This window comes from Paramormyrops kingsleyae, chromosome 14 (genome assembly GCF_048594095.1).
Source record: "Paramormyrops kingsleyae isolate MSU_618 chromosome 14, PKINGS_0.4, whole genome shotgun sequence".
Lineage (NCBI taxonomy): Eukaryota > Metazoa > Chordata > Actinopteri > Osteoglossiformes > Mormyridae > Paramormyrops > Paramormyrops kingsleyae.
In genome coordinates this window covers 4,010,189-4,023,772 of record NC_132810.1, presented here as the reverse complement: position 1 = coordinate 4,023,772, position 13,584 = coordinate 4,010,189, and the positions used below count along the sequence as shown (strand labels likewise).

Genomic DNA, 13,584 nt, shown 5'->3' with positions numbered 1-13,584 from the left:
GAAATAGCTGTGGACCTTTAAGTGAGGCGGCTGTCTTTATAATTAAAAAATAATTAACTACTTTCAAAATATGCCTGTTCTCTGACTGTAGTTGGACATCATAACATCTGTGGTCGCTACCCTTATAATGTAAAATAATGATCATATAAAAAAAATGGTTGTCATTTTCTCTTTGAGGGGAGTTCTTCCTTGCCACCTTCTGGGGACCTTGGACCCAGGATTCTGTAAAGCACTTTGTAAATGAAATTGAATTGAATTTTCTGCAAAGAAATGAATTATGAATGCAAATACTGTTGGAAAATATCTTTGATGTATGAACCAAGTATGAGCTGAATTTAACGTATAAATGATCTGCTAAGGAGATCTTGTTACAGTTACACCCACTGTTGTGGCTGCAGTATTTTTGTTAACTTAATCGTACTCTCCTTGGATCAAATATACTTAAATTAAAAGCCACATTAAAACATATTTCCACTTAAGTAGGTGGACACCTAATTTGATTAAATGTGTTTCAGTGAGTTGTGTGCATTGTATAGGGGATGGACAAAATTATGCAAACACAACATGAAAAAGTGCTTTAAAGTAAATGAATCACAATTACAAAGGCAGCTACAAAGATGAGTCATATTAGGTTGAATGCCAATTAGGAAGCTGTACAAGAATTTTCACAAACACCACAACGAAGACAAAAAGCATTCTATAGCCTCTGCAGTCACCATGGGTGTTTCTCAATACCAAGAACACAAAGATCGTACTTATGATCTCGGCAAGATCAGTCTTACTAACTTGCCTCAAACAACAAACAACAACAAACTTTGAACACAGTGAATCATGGGACTGTTCTCATTTGGCGAGGATGCAACCAATGCGTCCTTGATATATAGGATGGGGCAAGAATGACATCAGAGGGTTTTTACCATCCTCTGTACTGGTGTTCTTAGTATTGGAACTGGTCTTCGGCAATGGAAGATGACGTAAAATGGGGACACACAAGTACGGTCAAGTATGCATATTGAAAAACACCCCAGGTCTAAACATCATTGAATCATTTTGGGACACAGTGTGAAATACACTTCCACTTCCTTCGTCCCTCAAGGGAATACAGGCTTTTCTTCTTGAAGAATGGTCCAATATCCCACTACACTCAGTTTAGTAATGTTCATGTACAAAAAAGGTTGAAGCTGTTCTGAAGGCAAAAGCTGACCCTATTCTAAGGTCCTGGACATTATTACATTGTTAGATGTTTTCATTGTTTTGTCCACCTCCTCTATGTCTATTTCTACTACTATGATTGTAAAAGTATTTGTCCCATTTCTGATTCCCTGTATGCTTGCATGTTTTTGAGACTTATTTTCTATGAAAATATTAAATGAGGAAATCTGAGAGGGAAAACAACATTTTGATATTTCTTAACTGTGCAGCACGCAGTAACCCTGGGTGATATAGCAATCACACCTTTACACTCAGTGACTGATTCAAGGGCGTAGGTTTGGTTTCAGTATAGGTAGAGACTAACCCAGCCCTGAACCCCCCCTCCGTCTGCCGAAATACACATAGTACTCTAACAGTATTGGTAGGGACATGTCCTTAAGGTCCATACCCAAATCTGCGCCCTTGATTGTACAGTTTTTCACAGCAAATCAAACCTTTCCTGGAATTATTAATTTTGCAGTTCACAATCAAGACCTACTTTGTCTCCGTTAGGGATGTTAGTTTCAAAAATACATTATTCAGGTCTTGACCCAAAACATTTAGATCTGCATCAGCCAAATCAAATATTCCATTTTTCTTCATATTTTCTGCTGTTGATTTGCTAATGGCATTTCACTGTTGACAGTTTCCTGTTCAGTTCATAGGATGAACATTACCAAGACATTTGCCTCCAGTCTCATTTATTGGACAATAAAGGTCTGATTCCATCAAAGCAGTTATCCATCCATTCTCCACACCCATTCCAAAGAGCCAAAGGGCAGCCTATTCGAAGATCCGCCACATTAGACCTGGGCAATATGGCAAAATGTTTTATCACAATTTTTTTTTTCAGTCAACATCAATAATTATCACAATATAAGTCATACAGTAATTTCTTTAAGACTCCATTTTTGCTTATAATTCCCTTCGGATTCCTCCATAAACAGATTCAGAAACATGAAAAAGGTGACAAACTGAATGGACTACAAACCAAAATCTAATTTTAATAAATCATACAAAATAAACTCTTTTGTCATATGGTGTAACACTAGAAAATGCCGACAGTACAGTTTGTTGCTGGTTTTTTTTTGACTATCTGACTTTCTTCCCTGCCGCTCGCTCCAAGGATGAGTTTCACATCGCTAGCAGAGTTGTCACCTGTCCCATTCTGAAGGAATACGTGTTCTCACGTGTGTAGTTTGCGACCATCAACACTTGCATCCGGTATGTTCCATTTGACGGCGATGCATCAAGCGGTGAATTATGTTTGCAGCATTTTCAGTTTAAGTTGGGACAGTACAAAGCACCAAGTCTGTTGCAAAAAAAAATAAAAATTGCAAAAAGTACAACCACACCACCATCTTTTACCTTGTTTGCTATCAAACAATATTCGTTACTGGTAGTTTATCAAAGTTTCTCATTTTATCATTGAAATTTTATATGACGAGGAGTCAATATCGCTTATATCGCACAGCCCTACACCCCATACACCAAGGCCAGTCTGAATGCGTGTAAATAGCAAATTAACACAATATCCTAAACTTAACAAAAAACTTACAAGGTTAGAAAATTTTGTATCACTTTACAATAAGGCTCCCTTTCACCACTTATAAATGGTAGTAACTCATTAATAAAAAAACACAGTTATAATTAGTTTATGATTGTATATTAGTGATTTACAATTAATAACCTGACTATACACGATTCATACACCCATTATGAGGGTAGTCTTGCAAAGTGGGACCATAAAAGGCATATTAAGATGAAGGACACTGGTAGGCTGAACAAACATTACTATCATAGGATGGTGACCATACTCAACGGAAAGCCTGGTGGAGGGAAAAGTGACGTCCAAACTGTGTTCTGTTTTGAATAATAAAGCGAATCCTCTCAATAGACAGCCGCTACAGTTGAGGAACTTCTGCAGCTTCAGGCTCATCTCCCCAAGACACAAAACTAAGCACTTCAGACGCCTCTCTGTGCCTCTTGCCACGTCATCATTGCCAGGCAGCTAGGAAAGCTTTTCTTGATTCTGCCTCGGAGTCACCGCCCAGAGGGTCATGTCTGGAACATCTCCCTGGGGAGTCGAGCAGGTGGCATCCTCATTAGACGCCCAAACCTCAGCTGACTCCTCTTAATTTGAAGAAGAGCATCTCTGAACACCTGACTGTCACAGAGACTAAGCCCAGCAATCTTGCCAGAGAAACCTCATTTTGGCTGCTAATGCTCATGATTTTGTCCTCTTGATCATCACCCAAAGCTCATGACTAAACATGAGAAAGGAGACAGGAGACTGACTAGTAAAGCACGAGCCATGTCTGGTGGCTTAAACACTGCCATCACCACTACAGGCCTCCTCAGTGCCTTCAAAACTACAGTCACTGAAGAAGCACCACTCCCAAAGCTGACTTGGTACTTGGGGTTCCTGGTGACCACGATCCACACAGCATACTCTATAGCAATGCTTCCCAACCCAGTCCTCGGGGTACCCCGGACAGTCCACATTTTTTGCTCCCTCCCAGCTCCCAGCCAATCAGGAACACCGAATACCTGTTACAGGTGCGCTGGGAGCTGAGAGGAAGCAAAAACGTGGACTGTCCGGGGTTCCCCGAGGACTGGGTTGGGAAACACTGCCCTATAGTGTACAATCATCATGGTAATAAAGGGTTGTGTTTAACAAGGCCCCTCCCTGAAGACCTTTTCACTACAGAGATCTCTATCAACAACCTAAGGCTGAAGTGCAATACAACACTGGGGATCTTTGGAACAATTTCTAACAACATGTGGATTAAGAAATCTTGTCCACGGCATATAACGGAATTGAATTAAATTTAGATCTTCTGACACATCACTGGCATCTGTACTCAACTGCATACCACATGAGCTACATTAGTGTAACAAAGTTTTAATGAAAACATCATGTATTGTACCTGACACAATAGCAGCAACATCAAATCAACACTTAGACTAATAACCACAACCCTATGCTGCATAAGTTACAGAAGATGAACATAAAGAAACATCACAGTTAAAAAATTTATATATATATATATATATATATATATATATATATATATATATATATATATATAATATGCTTAATCGTGTAGCATAACAATTGAGACATAGAGAAGTTTATCTGTAAAAGCAGGGATTATTAACAAAAATACATGAGATAACCCAACCATATATATCATAAAGTATTAAAACTAACAAGTGGACCCTGTGTCACAGAGCTGTATACTCCGTGCACTTCAAACTGGTAACGTATGAAATAAACAAAATCAATCGACCGTCGCTTCTCATAATGCTCTCTCTCTCGGAAAGTGATGTCTATTGAAAGGTGTATAGCAGTTTGGCAGCCAAAGCCAGGAGCATGGTGCAGTGCAGTGTTTGTCAAAATGGTCCTCAGGGGCCGCCAGACAGAAGGAGCTAAAATGTGGATTGTCTGGCAGGGAGCTGGGAGGGAGCAGAAACATCTCTGGGGGTCTCCGAGGACCAGGCTGAGAGTCGCTGGTATAGTCAGTAGTTTGATTCGACCTGCACAGAGCTGCATATTGGGTGAGTAAACCCAAATAACACAGACGGACACTCATTCTATTGGGTGAGCAAAACAGCCAGGTTCTGCTCTTTTAACATCACAATGATATATACTGTTGCCTAGGCACCTACATTTTTATGGGGGGAAATTAAGTACATAGTGCTATTGTCTAACCGCGTTATATCGTTTGAAGAAACCTGCTGTGTCACGAGAAGCCAATAGCTGACAGCGTGCACATGGCAGAGGTGTGCGGCAATATTCACCTGTATCGATCGGGGCGTTACTGTACTGCGACAGTGCTAATGTCCCATGCCTCACTAAAAAAGTTTTTCGATTTTTATTTTTCTTGCATGTGAATGTTATGTTTATCTGAAGCAATATTTAACCAAAACAGGTTTTCACAAAACTGGCAAGTACAAAAGACGCATTTGTGATTTTTTTTTTTTTAGTAAGTCATAAAACGATGCAGGAATACTACCTTCCGCACACAATATTAAAAGAGCATTTCTGTGTAAACATCAAGCGGCTTATGAGGCCTCTTTTTCTCTCGGGGTGCTGCGACGGATCTTCATCTCTGTCAGCTGGATGTAGCGGATTACATTGGTGTCTGGAGCACAGTGACAGGAAAAGCTGTTTTATGCAAGGCAGTAACATAGGAAACAAAGACCACTAATTCCATGCCAGGGCCTCATCTCTTTTAAAGCTTAGCATTTAGCTTAAATGCTTTGTTTTTCTAATCTTATTGACACCTGAATACAAAATTTTTTAAACTGCCATCAATTGCTTCATATATACATATAAATAACTGGTGCCTACCAGAAGGTTGCTGTTTATGTGACTCTTTCAGGTAGTGAAGAGCCTTGTTAAAGTCTCCCAGGTGATAATAAGCAACCCCAGATCGGTACAAGGCCTTGAAGTTCTCCCCTTCCTTGCAAAGGACCTTCAGACAGTATTCCTTGACACGCTCATAGTTCACCAACTCCATCTGCAACAAGCAAGCTACAACAAAAGATGTCTTACATAAAGCCACGATGCATCCATTAGCAAAGCAAGAATCAGAAAACACTCACCCCAATCACATTTTCGTCAAAAATAGAAAATATGATCAAAAAGTAATCTAACCGTGAAAAATACAGCTACCCTACTTTATTACTGTATTACGATGCATTTTTAAAAAATCGAAGATTAAAAATCGTTCAAAATGTCCACACTTTGTGAAATTATTATAATCGCAGCCGATATTTTATATATTCCAATTCCATATTAATTATGTAATCAATATGCTTAAAATTGCATTAAATCATGCAAGACTGTATTTAACCCGTACTAGCCTACTATTATTGATGTTGTCATCTGTGCCTCGTAAAAATCAGACAATAACTACAATTACCTGCAAGACTGTTGTAACACTCCAGCTCGGCGTTCTCTACTGCGCCCCTTTCTTCATCTGTCAAGGCGGAGTGGCTCATAGTTTTCAGCGCAGATGAGGGAGACCTGGAACTAACATCGGAATCCCCCAGCATCCTACATAACCCCTTCATCTCAAGCAGCGCCCGATGGTACTTGCCGATCGCCTCTCTGTATTTTTTATCCTTGTAGCACTGCGTCCCCTGCGTCTTGAAATCAAGAGCCCGTTTAACTAAGTCTGCAGGCTCGGAATGCGACGTCTGCTTGAGGACGGAGGCGGAGTGGTGACGGATATGTTGCTGGGAGCGTGTGTCTCTCATCCGGCTACCCGGAGGATGGATGCACTGCTGCAGCGTGGACGCACCGACGATGCTGCTTCCACCAACACTGCCGCCACCCTCCGCTCTCTTATAATTCCCATCGTATGCGGTCTGCCTTTGACTCATTTTATCATTTACATACAGTTTAATACGTACTTAAACACATATGGAATACGACAGATTTAATATTCTAATGGAAACCCGCAAGCTCCGATTTCCCTTTCGTCGTGCACATACCCAGTATTCTCCAGTAGCGTAGCGTAGCTCCCCGTCAGCGCTTCCTACTGGTGCCCGCTTTGGTCATTATTGTGCTCGATAAATAAAATGGGTTTTTTTTTCTACGCGTCATGTAAAATTCTCTCCTCTATGCTTGGCGACAAAAACATTGCATTTCTGTCACGTTAGTAAGTCATCGCTGTTCCTATTTCTTTAAAGTGAGAAAATGAACATACTATATATGACGTTTTACATACAAGAGCCGAATAGATATGTCGCGATGTACGTTTGTTTTAGTTTTCCCGATCTGGGCTTCTTTATACTTCCAACATAGCCCATTACGGATCTCACTTAATTATTATTTTTTAAGTTAGGAACATCCTGTATATGACAATATAATCACAAAACCGTTTAAAACATTTCATTAAAGTTAAATGTGGAAATATAAAAGCTTATCATTTGAACGAAACGTTTACTATAATTGAAGTAATTTACCTGTAATTTAATAGGTATTGGAGTCGCCTATGGTTTGTTCAGGTGCGCCAGCTTCCTATATATGGAGTGTAGGTTGAGTTATTAGGAGTTTGCTGGCTTGCCACTAATGCAGTGAAGCGTTTTCCAGCCCTGGGTCTCTGTGTGTTTTGTGATTTTATATGTTATATATTTATATTGAATCATATTTATTTAGTTTTTTTGTTTTGTTGACATTTAATTTTTCTATCCCAGTTGTTTTTCAGTGTTCATTTTTCACCTTCCACTGTACTTATAGGCATCACTATCCATGCATCACCTCATCCTTGTCAGGATTCATTTTCATTTTTCCCCCCTATCAGCTGACAGCTATACTGCAGCAGGCCCTAATTGGTGTAAAGCAAGGAACCAATTTCATCGGAGCGTTGTGGAGGGCTAATCAGAGATAGCTAAGCTAGCTGGAACTCCGGTTGAATGGATAAAGTGGGACTGCATCTCCTCATCCTCCCCCCGGTATGGGCATAAATTAATAGTTAAATGTTAGACTCAACCAGAGCCCACAGGTCTTCCATCCAAGGCAGTGAGAGCACATGGCTGATCCAGAATGGTTTGGAGATCCTGAGCTACCTGGCTAGCCTATGGTCCATTAAAAAGTTTCCTTCAGCACCAGATGCCATAAAAACCTTAACAGGATATTGTTCATTGTCCCAGGGAGTTGCGAGAAGGACCCCAGGCATCACATACTCAGGAGCGATGGTGGTACTCCCATCCCTGGACAAGTTCTGGATTTTTCCTAAATGCTCCGGACAGGAGGCTAGTTGCAACACGGCCGCCTCATAATCATTTCACCTTAACCCATAGCAAGGGGTTTGAATCTGAATCTGTGTGCACCTGCATGAGTTGCAAGTGCTTCTTCTGGGTATTCCACTTTCCCCCTACTGTCCAAAAACCTCCAGTTAGGTGAATCTCAAAATTGTATATCATCATGTGTGCACTATGTTAGACTGACATCCCATCCTGGGTGCACCTGGCCTAATGCACCCTGGGATAGGCTCCAAGCTGCCTGATACTGCACTGGATAAGTGCCAAATTATTACCTTAAAAATGTTTAGCAATAAAAATATATTTACAGAAATCTCGGTCATGTAACATAAAGTTTTGTTCACATTCATGACCTAACTAGTAGATGGAACTAAATTAGCATGTATATCAGACTGCAGGATTGAACCAAAGGTTTTATGTAATAATTTTAAAGAAAATCCCCAGTTCTTAGACAGCAATATTGCTGGATAACTGTATGATGCAATAATTAAAATGAAAAGATGAAAGTCCGTCATTTTAACTTTGTAATAGCAGTAGTATCTATACGTTTACAGCACGAAAGTTCATAAACTCACTATTGTCAATACGTTGGTCTAGCAATGGAACTACAACCCAAAAGAAGCTACCTAGTTTTTTTTTTTTAAGAAGCTACCTAGTTCATTATAGCAACAAAGACAATTGTCGTCATCTTCATTCGACAAAGGTAACGTAACGTCATGACATAAGGACGCTGCTCGAATCGGTAATATTATCAAGATGGCGGCGGTTGATTTAAGAGGTGCTGTATTTATGTCGTACTCTCATTTGGTTTTAGAAGGCTTCTCTAGTTTTCCCTTTTCCCATTAATAAAATTAAAGTTATTCCTGATTTTCCACAAAAATTGAAGGTTATAGAGTTTTTTTTTTTAAAACATTTGAATGAAACCTACTTGCCTAGTTATTTTGCTAGCTAGCTATTAAGAAGTAAATGACTATCGTTGTGTGTTTATTTGAATTACAAACTGGTTAATGCTTTTGGTTAAAATTAATTTTCTGTATCGCTTTTCTAGACAACCTTTTAGGAATATCCTGGGTAGACAGTGGATGGGTACCTATCTTAAATCCTGGAAATGTGCTCGACTACTTTTCCGAGAGAAGTAACCCCTTCTACGATCGTACATGCAACAACGAGATGGTCAAGATGCAGCGTCTCAGTCTAGATCATCTGAAGTAGGTTTTTTTTTTGTAGTTTCATGTTGGAAAATATAGTACGTGTTCAGACAGCTATCAATATATTTTATATATTTAAGTATTATCAGTAAACGTACAGTTTAAAGATTTACGTGCCTCAGGTCTTGGGACCTTACGATTTTTATTATCAACTACTTGTTTATTGTCATTCACCCTTTATGCTGTATTGCACCCTTTATGCCGCTGCATTGTGTATTATTGTGTATATACGTGTATGATGTAAGCATTTAGTGACCTATTTTACACTGTGCTGTGTATTTTTCCATTGGTTCGGTGCCTGTTGTGGTCCTGAGATTTACAATTGCACGCGGGGCGTGCTGGGACAGTATTAAAAAAGGAATCTGGTCGAGGAATCTGCTCGTCAACCAAGTTCTGTACGCGAACCAATGCATGGTTTTCACGACATTTTTGGTCGTGAACCAAATTGTTCGTAGACCACGGCGTTCGTGAACCGCAGGCACCACTGTATATGGATGATATGATAAAGTTGACTTGACAACTATCATAGTACTTATGATAGTTGTGATTGCTATGCTACTTATTTTATGGCTTGAAATGCAAATACGTTATGCAGTGATTCAGAGTAACAATAAACAATTGTTACTATACAATTCAGTATGTTTTTCAAGTAGGTTTAAATTAGATGGAACGTATATTTTGCCATCAGGTATTGCAGCTTTTGTTCATATTATCTTTTAGTCAGATGGTGGGTGTGGAATATATTCTCCTTCATGCTCAAGAACCAATTCTCTACATAATTAGGAAACAGCAGAGACAATCTCCAACACAAGGTAAGATTATCTCAATCTTTAAGATAGTATGCACATATATGAGTATCTATAAATAAGTATCTGACAGTTTGTTTTTAGTACCTCTCATGCTTAATGTTTATGATTATTCTTCCTTGCTCTTTCTTTGTCTGTCCTGCAGTCACCCCCTTGTCTGATTATTACATCATTGCGGGTGTAGTATACCAGGCTCCAGATCTGGGCTCTGTAATTGGTTCCAGAGTGGTCAGTTGTTTTGTCCTTCTACGCATTGTTAAGGAATATGTTGTTCATTGGTTTATTAATTTATATCTATTTTTGAATATAGTCAAACAATAATTAAACAGTGCTTATGATGGTAGTGTTTTTGTGATTTTTATCTTTTTTTCCCTCAAGTTATCTGCAGTCCATGGAATCCAGTCTGCCTTCGATGAGGCAATGTCTTACTGTCGTTACCACCCTTCCAAAGGATACTGGTGGCACTTCAAAGACCAGGAGGAAAGAGGTTAGAATTCATACTAGACCCTTCTAAGTGCTGGTCAGACTGGTGGACTCTCTTGAGTATTTCCTTGCGTAGCTTTTATAGCTACTTATTTGTTGAAATAACTGAAAAAAAGATATCATGAAATATTTATTGATGTCACAGCTATCTTTGTTTTCTAAGCAAAGAATTAAATATCATTATATTCATTAATAATGCGTAAATTTAAATTTGCAGAAAAGGCAAAGCCGAAATCCAAAAAGAAAGAGGAGCCAAGCTCTCTGTTTCAGAGACAGAGAGTTGACGCGTTGCTTGTGGATCTCAGGCAGAAGTTTCCCCCTGCCTTCTATCAGGTGTGACGAATTGAAACAGATTTTATATTACCAATGTTGTATTAATTGATGATTGAGTGTAACTGTAAAAATATGGAAGAAATAAGTAAAAGTTAAAAGGTATCTAGTATTTAACAATATATGCAAATATGCAGTATATACTGTAGATCTCCAGCTGTTTGAGTGTGTGTAGAATGGTAAAGATGTGTTTCAATATGATAAAATATTTTATTTTGTATATTCAGCCAAAACCTGGAGAGAAGCCTATTCCAGGTGAGTTTTTATTGCTTCGTACAGTATTTACCATGCAGCCATCATGACATAATCTGCTGATAGTGCTTGTGTTTTATTCTCAGAGCTAACCATTACTTTGGCTGAGTGCACATTGCTTAATAGTCTAGCTGTCTGCTTTAATTCCATGGTTACTCCCCCCTCCCTTCCCTCAGTGGAAGTAAAGAAGGAGCCAGAGACTTCAACTGAGGCAATACGGCAGGAGGAGAGAGAGCCAGCAGCCAAGACTCCTGCGCCCACACCCCCCAACAAAGCCCCACCAGAGAAACGGGCACGGTTGCAGTAGTACAATAAAAAATTTTAGGCCATGTGTACTGCACACTACATACAGAAAAATACTTTTTTTGTTTATTGTGTACAGTGTCAGTGCTGACTCACCATTCTTCACAAGTGAGGCAAGGACAAATGCGGTGGTTATACATGAACTTTCCTGTGACTGACTCACTTCTATGACTCTCTTCATTTTAATTGCATTTCTTTCTCCTGAATTGCTTTTCTTTGGCATATGCACACAATAGCTGGCCTGTTTGTTCCAATAATGGTTTATTACAGCATTGAAGGTTGTTTGAAAACTACATTGAGAGATGTCTTAAACATGAGAGATTGTGAGAGAAATGTTTGTTTAAAGCTACAAGATTGTCTAAGTAAATAAGAGTGATGTATAATTCTCAACCGACAAGTACTTTTGGGGCTGGTGTTAATTTCCAAAAGAACCCAAAACCACATTGTAATTTTATAATAATGTGCATTTGATCATCTCAGAATTTCTTAAAGCTGTATCAGTATGTGTTGAGTAAAAGTCAACTCTTTGAAAAGTGTTAATTTTGTAAACATGCCTATTTTATGTATTTGTATATTATATTTTATGAAGAACTCTAACAGAAGCATTTGACTAGCATGTACTTGCGATCTGCATTAAGTTAGACATAATTTATTCGTCGATTAGGTGTATAATACTTGTAACAAATATGTCGATGAAACCAATGCAAGGATTTTTTTCCAAGATTACTTTTGTATGCCCAACAAGTTTTATATTAAAGGCGAATCTCAGCAGTCGGTATAACTGGCCTTTATTTGAACGATACAGTATGTCAATTTATATTTCATTGAGCCTTTCATTATGTAAGGAAGCACTTGTATAAACAATACATCTGTTTTTTTCTTACTCGAGAGTGATTTTCTTTATAGAAGCGCATATAACAATTACCGAATGGTGGCGAAACCGCGCACAGCCAACGCCGGTCCCTCCTGCATTCCCTCTTGTTCTAATGTTCCCTAACAGGCGCGCAGAGCGTGGCGGGATAGGTTGCGTTTCCGTGGAGGACCGAGATTAGCCCTCTAGCAAATAGTAAAGATGGCTGCAGTAGAGGTTTTCAGGCCAGTATCTGAAAACAGGACAGTGGCCGTAATGTTTCAAGACGGTTAGTTTCGAGGTCACTTCCTCTCTTTCTTTATCAAATATCCTAACGGGATAAAAATGGGTTCTCAGACGCTTCAGATCTTGAGGCAAGGTGTTTGGGCTTCTATCACTGGCGGCTGGTATTACGATCCCCATCAAAATACATTTGTCAATGCCTTACATCTCTACATATGGCTCTTCCTGCTCTGTTTCCCCTTTACGCTTTACATGGTGAGTGTTTTTTATTTTTATTTTTATAAATGTCTTGGTTTATGTTTATCTATGATGTATATAGAAAGCTACCTCTCTGTTACGTGTAATTATTACCTGCCTAGCGGGTCGCCTTTATGGAGATTGGGTACGAAGCTCATTTCTCGCTTAGCTGTATTCCCGTATGTTTTGTGTATTAGCACGGTTGTGGATCAGTGGACCCCTTTTACGACTGAATGACACAATTCTGTAGTACATCTAATTATTAACTATACTTTGTCATTCCCATACCGTACATCAGCTGTCGTCAATTTTGTACAATTAATTTCAACCGACTAGCTATAATGTACCAGTATTTCGTTTTAGGCAACGCCAAGGTATGTTTAGCATTTTATTACCCTACTGAAATATTTATCCAGAGTTATTCATTTAAAAAGTTTCCCCCACGACGCTTTGTTGTGTGTGGTTATATATTACTATATGTAAATCCGAGCTAAGGAGCTAGCTGCATGTCAAACGTGTCAGACTAGCAATGCTCGGTTTGAACCTGCGTTTTTCGATAAGTGCATTTACTAAAACACCGATGTTTTCCAACGGATATTTTCCAAATTTCTTTGGTGACTAACTAGGTACAAATATAGGCATAATTTGTAACGAAGGGGAAATATATCTGAGTTACGGATTAACTTGGGTGCCTTGATGTGGATAATAACAGCATCGTTTCTGTTTTGGGTGTTATTTGCAGTAGCTTGGTGTTAGACTGAGTAGCCGAACAACACAGTATAATTAAACAATCAGCATATAAATTGGAGTTGCAGGCGTGTAGTGCAACCTTTTTCACGTCTATCACATGTAATTTTGTAGTGTAGAGTGAATTCAAATTTGACCCCTGCAGCATGTCAAAACG

General features: G+C 39.1%; 3 protein-coding genes across 6 annotated transcripts in view; 2 read left to right on the top strand and 1 right to left on the bottom strand.

Annotated features, from left to right (window-relative positions):
• Window positions 1-560: 560 nt before the first annotated feature.
• Window positions 561-6,922, bottom strand: LOC111856247 (tetratricopeptide repeat protein 9A). Of its 2 annotated transcripts, XM_023836043.2 has the most exons (4): window positions 6,123-6,922; window positions 5,549-5,731; window positions 5,211-5,339; window positions 561-2,503 (listed from the first exon to the last, which is right to left on the bottom strand). In XM_023836043.2, the coding sequence occupies exons 1-3, from the start codon at window positions 6,583-6,585 to the stop codon at window positions 5,260-5,262; spliced, it is 726 nt and encodes a 241-aa protein (XP_023691811.2). In that variant the 5' UTR covers window positions 6,586-6,922; the 3' UTR covers window positions 561-2,503; window positions 5,211-5,259. The 2 variants fall into 2 exon arrangements, with proteins under 2 accessions (XP_023691811.2, XP_023691810.2); XM_023836042.2 differs by having other exon boundaries at window positions 561-5,339.
• Window positions 6,923-8,670: 1,748 nt separating this feature from the next.
• Window positions 8,671-11,648, top strand: med6 (mediator complex subunit 6). Of its 2 annotated transcripts, none has more exons than XM_023835980.2 (8): window positions 8,671-8,746; window positions 9,017-9,176; window positions 9,897-9,988; window positions 10,128-10,210; window positions 10,361-10,469; window positions 10,683-10,798; window positions 11,023-11,050; window positions 11,224-11,648. In XM_023835980.2, exons 1-8 carry the CDS (start codon window positions 8,725-8,727, stop codon window positions 11,352-11,354), a joined length of 741 nt encoding a protein of 246 aa, XP_023691748.1. In that variant the 5' UTR covers window positions 8,671-8,724; the 3' UTR covers window positions 11,355-11,648. The 2 variants fall into 2 exon arrangements, with proteins under 2 accessions (XP_023691748.1, XP_023691749.1); XM_023835981.2 differs by having other exon boundaries at window positions 8,737-8,854.
• Window positions 11,649-12,371: 723 nt separating this feature from the next.
• Window positions 12,372-13,584, top strand: part of pcnx1 (pecanex 1) — a 37,631-nt gene continuing 36,418 nt past the window's right edge. For both annotated transcript variants that reach the window (XM_023835979.2, XM_023835978.2), the window contains exon 1: window positions 12,372-12,698. In XM_023835979.2, coding sequence (XP_023691747.2) covers window positions 12,546-12,698 — 153 coding nt within the window. In that variant the 5' untranslated portion in view covers window positions 12,372-12,545. The remainder of the gene's footprint in view (window positions 12,699-13,584) is intronic.

Excerpts from the sequence above, each read along its gene's own strand:
- LOC111856247 (XM_023836042.2), bottom strand. The coding sequence starts at position 6,585 with ATGAGTCAAAGGCAGACCGCATACGATGGGAATTATAAGAGAGCGGAG. Across the intron at positions 5,732-6,122 it reads GTGTTACAACAGTCTTGCAG|CTTGCTTGTTGCAGATGGAG; the intron begins GTAATTGTAGTT and ends CTTTTGTTGTAG. Across the intron at positions 5,340-5,548 it reads ACATAAACAGCAACCTTCTG|ACACCAATGTAATCCGCTAC; the intron begins GTAGGCACCAGT and ends ACTGTGCTCCAG.
- med6 (XM_023835980.2), top strand. The coding sequence starts at position 8,725 with ATGGCGGCGGTTGATTTAAGAG. Across the intron at positions 9,177-9,896 it reads CTCAGTCTAGATCATCTGAA|TCAGATGGTGGGTGTGGAAT; the intron begins GTAGGTTTTTTT and ends ATTATCTTTTAG. Across the intron at positions 9,989-10,127 it reads GAGACAATCTCCAACACAAG|TCACCCCCTTGTCTGATTAT; the intron begins GTAAGATTATCT and ends TCTGTCCTGCAG.